Source organism: Mus musculus, chromosome 1, assembly GCF_000001635.26.
Source record: "Mus musculus strain C57BL/6J chromosome 1, GRCm38.p6 C57BL/6J".
Classification (NCBI taxonomy): Eukaryota; Metazoa; Chordata; class Mammalia; order Rodentia; family Muridae; genus Mus; species Mus musculus.
Window position 1 is genome coordinate 58,830,143 of NC_000067.6, and position 13,452 is coordinate 58,843,594.

The 13,452-nt window shown below is 40.2% G+C and overlaps 1 protein-coding gene across 4 annotated transcripts in view; it reads left to right on the top strand.

The window, feature by feature from the left end:
* Window positions 1–13,452, top strand: part of Casp8 (caspase 8) — a 52,271-nt gene that overhangs the window by 34,910 nt on the left and 3,909 nt on the right. For all 4 annotated transcript variants that reach the window (XM_006495634.4, NM_009812.2, NM_001277926.1 and 1 more), the window contains 2 exons: window positions 1,464–1,525; window positions 3,491–3,632. In XM_006495634.4, the coding sequence (XP_006495697.1) occupies window positions 1,464–1,525; window positions 3,491–3,632 (204 nt within the window). The remainder of the gene's footprint in view (window positions 1–1,463; window positions 1,526–3,490; window positions 3,633–13,452) is intronic.

Consider the following 13,452-nt stretch of genomic DNA (forward strand, 5'->3'; position numbering starts at 1 on the left):
CTCTCCAGGGGCCACACATTCAAACACACGAGTCTATGAGGGCCATACCTATTCAAACCTATTCTCCCTATGTAGCTAGCTAGCCTGGAATTTGCTATGTAGAACAGGCTGGCCTCCAACTCATAGAGATCCATCTGCCTCTCTCTGCCTTCCAAGTGCTGGGGTTAAAGGTGTGTGCTACAACACCTGGCTCTTTCATTTTTTAAAAAATTTTTATTTATTTTTCAACTATGTGTATGTGTGAAAACATGAGTACATGAGTGTAGGTACCCATGAAGTCTGGAAGAGGGCATCAGACCTCCTGAAACTGAAGTTACTTACAGATGGTTGTGAGCCACCATATTGATGCTGGGAACCTAATCTGCACACTCTGCAAGAGCAGCCAGAGCTCTTAACTACTGAGCATCTCTCTAGTCCCCTCCAAATTTTTGATTAATCTAATATTCTGATTATAAAAATTTTCTGTGCTCTTTTGGGGGCAGTTTTTAAATTCAGAGAAAATTAAAACACCATCACTACTCTGTAAATACTAATATTGATAATATCTCTTCTGCTCTCACTATTGTTTTTGCTGTGTAATATATTTTGGATCACTCTTTATTTTAAATTTATGTGTAAATGTGTGTGGCTGAGTAAGTTTATGCATGCTGCATTTGTGTAGGAGCCTGAATACGTCAGAAGATAGCATCAGATCCCCTGGAACTGGAGTTACAGATGGTTGTGAGCCACCATGTGGGTGTTGGGAATCTCTGGTCCTCTGCAAAAATGTTAAGGTCTCAACAGCTGAGCCATCTCTTTAGCCGTGAGGATAATCCTCCTTTAAAGACTGTGCCTGAGTAAGAGAGCCAGTTCTTTCTTCCATCCACGCACACCTAAGCCTAGCTCTTTCCAACTACCTTCAGGATGTTTGACTCAGTGACTCATCCTGGGCTCACGCTTTTAATCAGTAACCGCCTAGCAAATGAGGCAATGTGCTCTTGGTTTTCAAGGGGTGCTAAGTACCCTTCCTACAAGATTGATATATCTGAAATATGTTCAAGGCAGTTTCAATGTTTATTTTTAAAAAATACCTAAGAGGCCAGTGAAATGCCTTAGTAGGTAAAACTGTCTGCCATACAGGGCAGGTGATCTGAGTTTGATCTCTGGAACACATGTAGGAGGGAGGAAGGGAGCCAATCTGCAGAGTCCTCTGTGATCTCCACACACACATGCCATAGCATGAGAGCTCCCTACATCAACACACACACACACACACTCTCCACACACACATGCCATAGCATGAGAGCTCCCTACATCAACACACACACACACACACACACACACACACACACACACACACACGCATGCACACACGTGCAAGAACGCACACATTCACGTACATACGCGTGCATGCACTTGCATCCTGAAAATGTTTTAAGGTCCTTAGGTTGTCCTAAGTGTGACGTTTTTTTGGTTGCTTGCAGAGATGAGCCTCAAAATGGCGGAACTGTGTGACTCGCCAAGAGAACAAGACAGTGAGTCACGGGTAGGTGTGTCTCCTACCTCTCTCTTTGCATTGGTGTTCCTGTTTCCTTTGGTTGGTTCCTTTTCAGCTGCCAGATAAGCCAATAAGGGGTAGAGCCTTTTGGAAACTCTGGAGAGAAAAACAGAAAAAACAAACAAAACAAAACAAAACAAACAAAACAAAACAAAACAAAAAAACCAAACAAACCTACAAAAGAACCAGTTAAGATAGCCTCTCCAGTTTTCTTTGTGTTACATTATCACTGTTTTGTTTGTCGTTTGAGACAGTGTCTCCTATAGCTCAGATTGGCTTTGAACTCATTATGTAGCTGAGGCTAACCCTGAACTCCTGATTCCCCTGCCTTTACTTCCCAAGTGCTAGGATTATAGGCATAGGCCTATAATAATTACGGTCACACTGGGCCATAATTGTATTATAAGGTCAAGGGCAGAGGTAAGGGGTTATTGAAGGGGAGAGACTGTGTGTGGCTTCCCCCCTCTAGAGCAGCGGTGTTAGCTAAAAATAGCACATGGGGGATGGAGTGGAAGCTTCAGGACTTTCTCTGGCAGGTTTTCTCTTTTAGCCAGACACCACACAGAGTTTTCTCCTTTGTGTTAGGCAACAAATAGGATCTCAGCATGTCTTAGGTGTTGTCTCCACGAAGCACATAGAGAGATTTCCTTCCTGGACATAGCTTCCGTTTATAACCTTCAGTAGCTCACCAAATATGGCTCAGCCATGAGGCTCCATGTGGCAGGAGGCTCAGGAAATCCTCAGCACTATGAATAGGGTCTGTACTAGGGAGGGCTCCTGAGCAGATCCTCAGGCCTGTGTTGGTCAGGAAGTCAAAGATCATGGACTCCATGGGCTGCTCTGAAGCATAGTGGTTTTCTACAGGGTCACCCTCTCCAAACAGAGGATGCCATGTCACTAACTTAGTAGCTGTTAGCATTACAGCATCTGAATACATTAATACAAGTTGGAAACGTAGGATAATAACAAATACTGAATATTCTTTGTGCTTAATAAAGTACTACATGTCATAGAAAACATATTGAAAGGCAAAGGACTTTTACAGTATGAAGGGACACTCAAATGTGTTACAAAATATATGAAGATACTAGGAGATTAGGTGAGCTGCCCAGATTCCCATGGTTTCAAGCCATAGAAGCTGGCATTTGTCTTCTAGCCTGGGGTCCTTTTCTTCAGGAGACAGAAGAGGCTTCCACCCAAATGCTAAAAATATCAGCCCGAAGAAAATAACCACAACGTTATTTTATGTATACTACATATTTTATGTATACCACACTATTGCTGTCTTCAGACACACCAGAAAAGGGCAATGATTCCATTACAGATGGTTGTGAGCCACCATGTGGTTGCTGGGAATTGAACTCAGGACCCCTGGAAAAGCAATCAGTGCTTTTAACTGCTGAGCCATCTCTCCAGCCCCTGTCATCTGGTTTTTACTGTCAGGATTTGGTAAACACAACTTGACGAGCTCCTTGCTCTCCACCACCATGGAGTTCCTTTGCATTGGGTTAAGGCATCAGCAATAACCACCCAGAGACTGCACTGTATCCTGTGTGAAGGGCAGGTCCTCAACTGTTAGCCAAGAAACACAGATGAGCTGAGAAGGCCACCAAAAGATTCCCAAGGTGATAGAGAGACATCCTAAGACATGACCCTTGAGTGAACTGAGAGTCATAAAACTCTAGTCTCCACGATGGCACAGATGGCATCTGCCCTGAAGCTCATCTGTATGGTCAGGGACACTGATAGGCCGTGATGACAGCCATGATGTACACAGAGGGTATTCAGCAGGTCCAGGCCTACTGACCATGCAGCTCATGAGGAGCCAAGCAATGGAAGGAGCCTATGCTTGCCTGAGGGGCTGAGCAGCAATCCAGCTTCTTCCTGAGCACTTGGACATAGCCAGTGTCTGAGCTGCAGCATCAACCCCTGGATTGGGCTTGTGTTTTCCAGACTTCAGACAAAGTTTACCAAATGAAGAACAAACCTCGGGGATACTGTCTGATCATCAACAATCATGATTTCAGCAAGGCCCGGGAAGACATAACCCAACTCCGAAAAATGAAGGACAGAAAAGGAACAGACTGTGATAAAGGTATGGTGGGATCCAAAGGAGAAGCATGAGAAAATTTTATTCTTATGGACCTTTCTTTAACCAAAAAGGAGAGAGCAGTAGTTATACTTAAAGGGATATATATATATATATATATATATATATATATAAATTAATTAAAGCATTTATTATGTTGAAAATTTTTAAACAATTTTTATTAGATATTTTCTTCATTTACATTTCAAATGCTATCCAGAAAATCCCCAATACCCTTCCCCCGCCCTGCTCCCCAACCCACCCATTCCCACTTCCTGCCCCTGGCATTACCCTATACTGGGGAATATAATCTTTGCAAGACCAGGGGCCTCTCCTCCCAATGATGGCCGACTAGGCCATCTTCTGATACATATGCAGCTAGAGACATGAGCTCAGGGTGTACTGGTTAATTCATATTATTGTTCCTCCTATAGGGTTGCAGACCCCTTCAGCAACTTGGGTACTTTCTCTAGCTCTTCCATTGGGGTCCCTGTGTTCCATCCAATAGCTGACTGTGAGCATCCACTTCTGTGTTTGCCAGGCACCGGCATAGCCTCATAAGAGACAGCTATATCAGGGTCCTTTCCGCAAAATCTTGCTGGCATATACAATAGTGTCTGCGTTTGGTGGCTGATTATGGGATGGATCCTCAGGTGGGGCAGTCTCTGGACGGTCTTTCCTTCCATCTCAGCTCCAAATTTTGTCTCTGTAACTCCTTCCATGGATGTTTTGTTCCCCATTCTAAGGATGGACAAAGTATCCACACTTTGGTCTTCCTTCTTCTTGAGTTTCATGTGTTTTCCAAGTTGTATCTTTGGTATTCTAAGTTTTGGGGCTAATATCCACTTATCAGTGAGTGCATATCAAGTGACTTCTTTTGTGATTGGGTTACCTCACTTAGGATGATATCCTCCAGAACCATCCATTTGCCTAAGAATTTCATAAATTCATTTTTTTGATAGCTGAGTAGTACTCCATTGTGTAAATGTACCACATTTTCCGTATCCATTCCTCTATTGAGGGACATCTGGGTTCTTTCCAGCTTCTGGCTATTATAAATAAGGCTACCATGAACATAATGGAGCATATGTTTTTATTACCAGTTGGAACATCTTCTGGGTATATGCCCAGGAGAGGTATTGCTTGGATTCTCCTGTAGTACTATGTTCAATTTTCTGAAGAACCGCCAGACTGATTTCCAGAGTGGTTGTACAAGCTTGCAATCCCACCAGCAATGGAGGAGTGTTCCTCTTTCTCCACATCCTCGCCAGCATCTGCTGTCACCTGAATTTTTGATCTTAGCCATTCTGACTGGTGTGAGGTGGAATCTCAGGGTTGTTTTGATTTCCATTTCCCTGATAATTAAGGATGTTGAACATTTTTTCTGGTGCTTCTCAGCCATTCGTATTCCTCAGTTGAGAATTCTTTGTTTAGCTCTGTGTCCCATTTTTTAATGGGGTTATTGGATTTTCTGGAGTACAGCTTCTTGAGTTCTTTGTATATATTGGATATTAGTCCCCTATTGGATGTAGGATTGGGAAAAATCCTTTCCCAATCTGTTGGCGGCCTTTTTGTCTTATTGACAGGTTCTTTTGCCTTACAGAAGCTTTGCAATTTTATGAGGTCCCATTTGTCGATTCTCAATCTTACAGCAGACTCCATTTCTGTTCTGTTCAGGAATTTTTTCCCCTGTGCCCATATCTTTGAGGCTTTCCCCCACTTTCTCCACTATAAGTTTTAGTATCTCTGGTTTTATGTGGAGTTCCTTGAACCACTTAGACTTGAGCTTTGTACAAGGAGATAAGAATGGATCAATTTGCATTCTTCTATATAATAACCGCTAGTTAAGCCAGCACCATTTGTTGAAAATGCTGTCATTTTTTCCACTGGATGGTTTTAGCTCCTTTGTCAAAAGATCAAGTGACCATAGGTGTGTGGGTTCATTTCTGGGTCTTCAATTCTATTCTATTGATCTACCTGTCTGTAGCTGTACCAGTACCATGCAGTTTTTACCACAATTGCTTTATAGTACAGCTTGAGGTCAGGCATGGTGATTCCACCAGAGGTTCTTTTATTGTTGAGAAGAGTTTTTGCTATTCTAGGTTTTTTGTTATTCTAGATGAATTTGCAAATTGCCCTTTCTAACTCAGTGAAGAATTGAGTTGGAATTTTGATGGGGATTGCATTGAATCTGTAGATTGCATTTGGCAAAATAACCATTTTTACTATATTAATCCTGCCAATCCATGAGCATGGGAGATCTTTCCATCTTCTGAGATCTTCTTGGATTTCTTTCTTCAGAGACTTGAATTTCTTATCATACAGATCTTTGACTTCCTTAGTTAGAGTCACACCAAGGCATTTTATATTATTTGTGACTATTGTGAAGGGTGTTGTTTCCCTAATTTCTTTCTCAGCCTGTTTATCCTCTGTGTAGAGAAAGGCCACTGATTTGTTTTGAGTTAATTTTATATCCAGCTACTGCACTGAAGCTGTTTATCAGGTTTAGGAGTTCTCTGGTGGAATTTTTAGGGTTACTTATATATACTATCATATCATCTGCAAATAGTGATATTTTGACTTCTTCCTTTCCAATGTGTATTCCCTTGATCTCCTTTTGTTGTCTAATTGCTCTGGCTAGAACTTCAAGTGCTATATTGAATAGGTAGGGAAAAAGAGTGCAGGCTTGTCTAGTCCCTGATTTTAGTGGGATTGCTTCAAGTTTCTCTCCATTTAGTTTGATGTTGGCTACTGGTTTACTGTATATTGCTTTTATTATGTTTAGGTATGGGCCTTGAATTCCTGATCTTTCCAAGACTTTTATCATGAACGGACGTTGGATTTTGTCAAATGCTTTCTCAGCATCTAATGAGATGATCATGTGGTTTTTGTCTTTGAGTTTGTTTATATAGTGAATTACGTTGACGGGTTTCCATATATTAAACCATTCCTGCATCCCTGGGATGAAACCTACTTGATCATGATGGATGATCGTATTGATGTGTTCTTGGATTCGGTTTGTGAGAATTTTATTGAGTAATTTTGCATGGATATTCATAAGGAAAATTGGTCTGAAGTTCTCTTTCTTTGTTGGATCTTTATGTGGTTTAGGTATCAGAGTAATTGTGGCTTCATAGAATGAATTGGGTAGAGTGCCTTCTGTTTCTATTTTGTGGAATAGTTTGAGGAGAATTGGAATTAGGTCTTCTTTGAAGGTCTGGTAGAACTCTGCACTAAACCCATCTGGTCCTGGGGTTTTTGTTGTTGGGAGACTATTAATGACGGCTTTTATTTCTTTACGGGGGATATGGGACTGTTTAGATCGTTAATCTGATCCTGATTTAACTTTGGTACCTGGTACCTGTCTAGAAAATTGTCCATTTCATCCAGGCTTTCCAGTTTTGTTGAGTATAGCCTTTTGTTGTAGGATCTGATGATATTTTGGATTTCCTCAGGTTCTGTTGTCATGTCTCCTTTTTCGTTTCTGATTTTGTTAATTAGGATACTGTCCCTGTGCCCTCTAGTTAGTCTGGCTAAGGGTTTATCTATCTTGTTGTTTTTCTCAAAGAACCAACTCCTGGTTTGGTTGATTCTTTGTATAGTTCTTTTCATTTCCACTTGGTTGATTTCAGCCCTAAGTTTGATTATTTCCTGCCGTCTACTCCTCTTGGGTGAATTTGCTTCCTTTTTTTCTAGAGCTTTTAGGTGTGTTGTCAAGCTGCTAGTGTGTGCTCTCTCTAGTTTCTTTTTGGAGGCCCTCAGGGCTATGAGTTTTCCTCTTAAGACTGCTTTCATTATGTCCCATAAGTTTGAGTATGTTGTGGCTTCATTTTCATTAAACTCTTTGATTTCATTCTTTATTTCTTCCTTGACCAAGGTATCATTGAGTGGAGTGTTCTTCAGCTTCCACGTGAATGTTGGCTTTCTATTATTTAATTGAAGATGATATTTCATTTTTTAAGACAGGGTTTCTCTGTGTAGCCCTGGCTGTCCTGAAACTCACTCTGTAGACCAGGCTGGCCTCGAACTCAGAAATCTGCCTGCCTCTGCCTCCCAAGTGCTGGGATTAAAGGTGTGCGCCACTACTGCCTGGCTAACTTGTCTGTTTTTATACCAATACTGAGGTCAGAGATGATGATACCTCCAGAAGTTCTTTTATTGTTCAGGATTGTTTTGGCTATTCTGAGGTTTGTTTGTTTTTTCCACATGAAGTTGATGATTGCTCTTTCAAAGTCTATAAATAATTGTGATGGAATTTTGATGAGGAATGCACTGAATCTGTACATTGCTTTTAGTAAGATGGCCATTTTTACTATGTTAATCCTATCAATCCATAAGCTTGAGTGATCTTTCCATCATCTAATATCATCTTCAATTCTTCTTTTATTCAGAGACTTGATGTTCTTATCACACAGGTCTTTCACTGGCTTGCTTAGAGTTACACCAAGATATTTTATATTGTTTGTGGCTATTGTGAAGGATGTTGTTTCCCTACTTTTTTTCTCAGCCCCTTTATTGTTTGTGTAAAAGAGGGCTAGTGATTTTTTTTTTTTGAGTTAATTTGGTATCCAAGATTTGAGGTGTTTATCAGCTGTAGGAGTTCTCTGACAGATTTGGGGGGAGGGTCACTTATGTATACGATCATATCATCTGTGTGTAGCTTTACTTTGACTTTTTTAGTTGTCTTATTGCTCTAGCTAGAACTTTACTATTGATAGATATGGAGAGAGTAGATAGCCCTGTTTTGTCCTTGATTTTAGTGGAATTACTTTAAGTTTCTCTTAATTTAATTTAAATTTGGGTTGACTATCAGCTTGCTGTAAATTGCCTTTATTATGCTTAGGTACGTACCTTGTATCCCTTTTATCATGAAGGTATGTTGGATTTTGTCAAGGCTTTTTCAGCATCTAATGAAATGATCATGTGGTTTTAGTTTTAATTTTAAGTTTGTTTATGGTAGATTCCATTGATGGATTTCCAAATGTTGATCCCTGCATCCCTGAGATGAAGTATACTTGACCATAGTGGATAATCTTTATGATGTGTTCTTAGATTTGGTTTGTGAGTATTTTATTGAATATTTTTGCATCAATGTTCATAAGGGAAATTGGTCTGAAATTCTGTTTCTTTGTTGAGTCTTTGTGTGGTTTCTGTGTTAAAGTGACTGGGACTTCATAAAATGAATTTGACAATGTTTCTTCTGTTTCTATTTTGTGGAATAATTTGAGGAGTGCTACCTCAAATTATTACCTCTTCTTTGAAAGTCAAGTAGAATTCTGTGCTAAAACAATCTGGCTCTGGGCTTTCTTTGGTTGGGAAACTTTTAATGACCGCTTCTATTTCCTTAGGAGTTATAGGACTATTTAAATTGTTTACCTGATCTTGATTCAACTTTGGTTAAGTAGAATCTATCAAGAAAATCATCCATGTCCCTTAAATTTTCCAATTTTGTGGAGTACAGGCTTTAGATTCTTTACATTTCCCCAGTGTCTGTTGTTATGTCCCCCTTTTCATTTCTGAGTCTGTTAATTTGGGTACTGTTTCTCTGCCTTTTAGTCAGTTTAGTTAAGGGTTTTTTCTATCTTGCTGATGTTCTTAAGAAACCAGCTCTTGGTTTTGTTGATTCTTTGTATAGTTCTCTTTGTTTCTGATTTATCGATTTTAGCCCCAAGTTTAATTTTTCCTACCATTAACTCCTCTTGGGTGTGTTTGCTCCTTTTTGTTCTAGAACTTTTAGGTGTGCTTTTGAATTGCTAGACTGAGATCTCTCCAATTTCTTTATCAAGACACTTAGCACTATGAAAGTTCCTCTTAGCATTGCTTTCATGGTTCCATAAGTTTGGGTATGTTGTGTCATCATTTTCATTGAATTCTAGAAAGTCTTTATTTTTTTCCCTGATCCAGTTGTCATTGAGTAGAGGGAGTTGTTCGGTTTCCAGGAGTTTGTAGTCTTTCTGCTGTTTCTGTAGTTGAAGTTCTGCTTTAATCTATGGTGGTCTGATAAGAAACAAAGCATTGTTTCAATTTTGTTGTATCTGTTTTGGCTTGGTTTGTGACCAATATACGGTCAATTTTGGAGAAGGTTCCATGAGGTGCTGAGGAGGAGGTAATCTTTTGTGTTTGTGTGAAATGTTCTATAGATCTGTAACACCTATTTGATTTATAATGTCTGTTAGTTTTACTATTTCTCTGTTTTGTTTCTGTCTCTATGATCTGTCCATGGTGACAGTGAGGTGTTGAAGTCTCCCACTATTATGTGGGGTTTGGTGTGTGATTTAAGCTTTAGTAAAGTTTCTTTTATGAATGTGGGTTTTCTTGAATTTGGGGCATAGATGTTCAGAATTGAGGCATCATCTTGGTACATTTTTCCTTTGAGGAACATAAAGTGTCCTTCCCCATCTCTTTTGATTATTTTTGGTTGAAAGTCTATTCTATTAGATATTAGAATGGCTACCCCAGGTTGCTTCTTAGGTCTGTTTACTTGGAAAGTCTTTGTCCAGCCCTTTACTCTGAGATAATGTCAACCTTTGTTGTTGAGGTGTGTTTCTTCTGTGCAGAATAATGATGGATCCTATTTTTTCATCCATTCAGTTAGCCTGAATCTTTTTTATTAGGGAATTGAGTCCATTGATGTTGAGAGATATTAATGACCAATGATTGTTAATTCCTGTTATTTTGATGGTGGTGGTAGTAGTGTGTGTGTGTGTATGTGTGTGTGTAGTATTTCCCTTCTTTTGGTTTTGCTGATGTGATATTTATTTCATGTTTTCATGGGTGTAGTTAATCTTCTTGGGTTGGAGTTTTCCTTCTACTAGGGATAAATTTGTGGACAGATATGGTTTTGTCATAGAATATTTTGTTTTCTCCATTGGTGGTGATTGACGGTTTTGCTGGGTATAGTAGTCTGGGCTGACATCTGTTGTCTCTTAGGATCTGCAAGATATCTTCCCAGGCCCTTCTGGCTTTTGAGAAGTCATGTGTATTGCCTTTGTATGCAACATGGCCTTTTCCCCTTGCAGTTTTTAATGTTCTTTCTTTGTTCCAATATTTAGTGTCTTCATTATTATGTGGAGGAAGGATTTTCTTTTCTGATCCAATTTATTTTGTATTCTGTAGGCTTCTTGTTTGTTTATAGCTATGTCTTTCTCTAGGTTGGGAAAGTTTTCCTGTATGATTTTATTGAAAATATTTTCTGGGACTTGGAGTTGGGAATCTTCTCCTTCTAGTCCTGTTATTTTTGGTTTGATCTTTTTCTAATTTTCCAGATTTCTTGGATATTTTGTGTCAGGAACTTTTTAGATTTAGCATTTTATTTGGTTGATATATCCATTTCCTCAATAGTATCTTCCATGACTGAGATTCTGTCTTCCATTTCATATTCTGTCAGCTATAGTTCCTCTTCTCTTCCATCTCCAAGATTCCCTGTTTGTCTTTTCTATATTGCTACTATTTCCATTTTCATGTCTTGTACAGTTTTTTTTCATTTCTTTCACCTGTTTGATTGTACTTTGTTTTGATTGTATTTTCCTATATTTCTTAATTTCCTGTTTAAAGGCCTCTATCATCTTTATTAGATTGAATTTAAGGTCATCTTCCTGTGCTTTAGCTGTGCTAGGATATTTAGGGCTTGGTGTGGTCCAATAGCTGGGCTCTGGTGGTGCCATATTGCCCTGGCTCTTGCTGGTTGTATTCGTATCTGGCCTTTAGCACATGGTTGTCCCTGGTGTTTGCTGGATGTTCCTGTCACTGACAGTACTCCTCAGGGAGGCAGGCAGAGCCTTGGGTCTGACAAGAGAGCTCAGGAAACAGCAAGCTGCTCACCTCTGCTGACTGTACCTCAGGTGGCCCTAAGTGTTCCTGGAGTCTAGCAGGCCTCCTTCTAGGGAAGGGAGGCAGAGCCATGGGCTTGCCAATGTCACAGAGCAAAGCTTGTCTGTAGTTGTGCCCCAGGTGGAATCAGCAGTCAGAGGATAGGTGAGGTAGGGTCTAATCTGGGTGTTCCTGGGGACCTACATGCCTGGATGTTCCTGAGGCTGGGCAGGTCTCCTGGAGAGGAAAGGCCATGGTGCTGGGGGCAGGGGAATAGGAGGAGTGGACACAGCATGCAGCTCACCTCTCTATCAAGCATTTCTTATTCATTTTATTTATTTATATTTCTTACATATCTATTTTCTGCTGTTTCAAAAAATAGGTTTTAAAATCAAAGTAATATATTCATCATGATAAAATGATAGCTTTCTTTTTTTGTTTTTGTTTTTTATTTTACTTGTAATTCATTTTTTTACACTCCATATTCCATTCCCGGCCTCTCCCCATCCACCCTCTGACTGCTCCACATCACACACCTCCTCCCCACCCCACCCCATCTCCACATTCCCCAGCTCATCTGACCTCTATACTCTCTGGGGCATCTAGTCTCTTGAGGGTTAGATGCATCATCTGTGAATGAACACAGACCTGAAAGTCCTCTACTCTATGTGTGTTGAGGGCCTCATATCAGCTGGTGTATGCTGTCTGATTGCTGGTCCAATGTTTGAAAGATCTCATGGGTCCAGATTAATTAAGGCTGCTGGTCCTCCTACAGAATTGCCCTTCTCCTCAGCTTCTTTTAGCCTTCCCTAATTCAACAACAGGGGCCAACTGCTTCTGCCCATTGATTGACTGCAAATATCTGCATCTGACTCTTTCAGCTGCTTGTTGGGTCTTTCAGAGGGCAGTCACGATAGGTCCCTTTTTGTGAGTATTCTATAGCCTTAGTAATAGGGTCAGGCCTTGGGACCTCCATTTGAGCTGAAAATGATAGCCTTCTAACATTTATAATGAAGAGCATCAATGAACTTTAAAATTTTTTTAAATTTTATTTCATATATATATATATATATATATATATATTTCTATGTATGCCCCTTTGTGTGTGTGCATATGTGTGTGTGTATACTTGTGTGTGTGTGTGTGTGTGTGTGTGTGTATGTTTGTGTGTGCGAGGGCCTTTGGATCCAGAACAGGACAAGTTCTATGCAAGAGCAGCAAGGACTCTTAACCACTGAGCAATCTCTCTAGCCCTGAGCTTTACATTTAACTCAACTAAATGAAAAATATTTCTGGAGAATGAATTAGTCAAAACCAATTGCTATGGTATCCTACTTACTCTGGGTAGTTTGCTCATGAAAGTTTCTCAATTGCAGCAGGAGTTGTGAGCTCCCAGCAAGATGCTAAACTAGTGAGACCTGCCTTGGGGCAGCCTACTTATGTTTATACTGAGAGCTGACAAGTTAAATGGAACAATATTCATTTATAAGTATACAATATACCTATAACAAGTATAAGAATACAGAAATGGGTGCCGGGCATGGTGGCGCACACCTTTAATCCCAGCACTCGGGAGGCAGAGGCAGGTAGATTTCTGAGTTCGAGGCCAGCCTGGTCTACAAAGTGAGTTCCAGGACAGCCAGGGCTACACAGAGAAACCCTGTCTTGAAAAAAAAAAAAAAGATACAGAAATGGGGCTCAAAGATGGCTCAAGAGCACTGACTGCTCTTCCAGAGGTCCTGAGTTCAATTCCCAGGAACCACATGGTGGCTTACAACCATCTGTAATGAGATCCTGTGCCTTCTTCCCGTATGTCTGAAGACAGCTACTGTGTTCTCATATACATAAAATAATTCCTACCAATTCTTACCAAGAATTCTTTCTCCTCTCAATGTCCCACCTTCTCTTTCCTGCCTAAGCCATAGGCCATAGGCTTTTTAATTGACAGGTAGTGCATCCATACAATGCACATAAGATGCTCTCTCTGCAGGTGACTCAGTAGTTAAAAGCACTGACT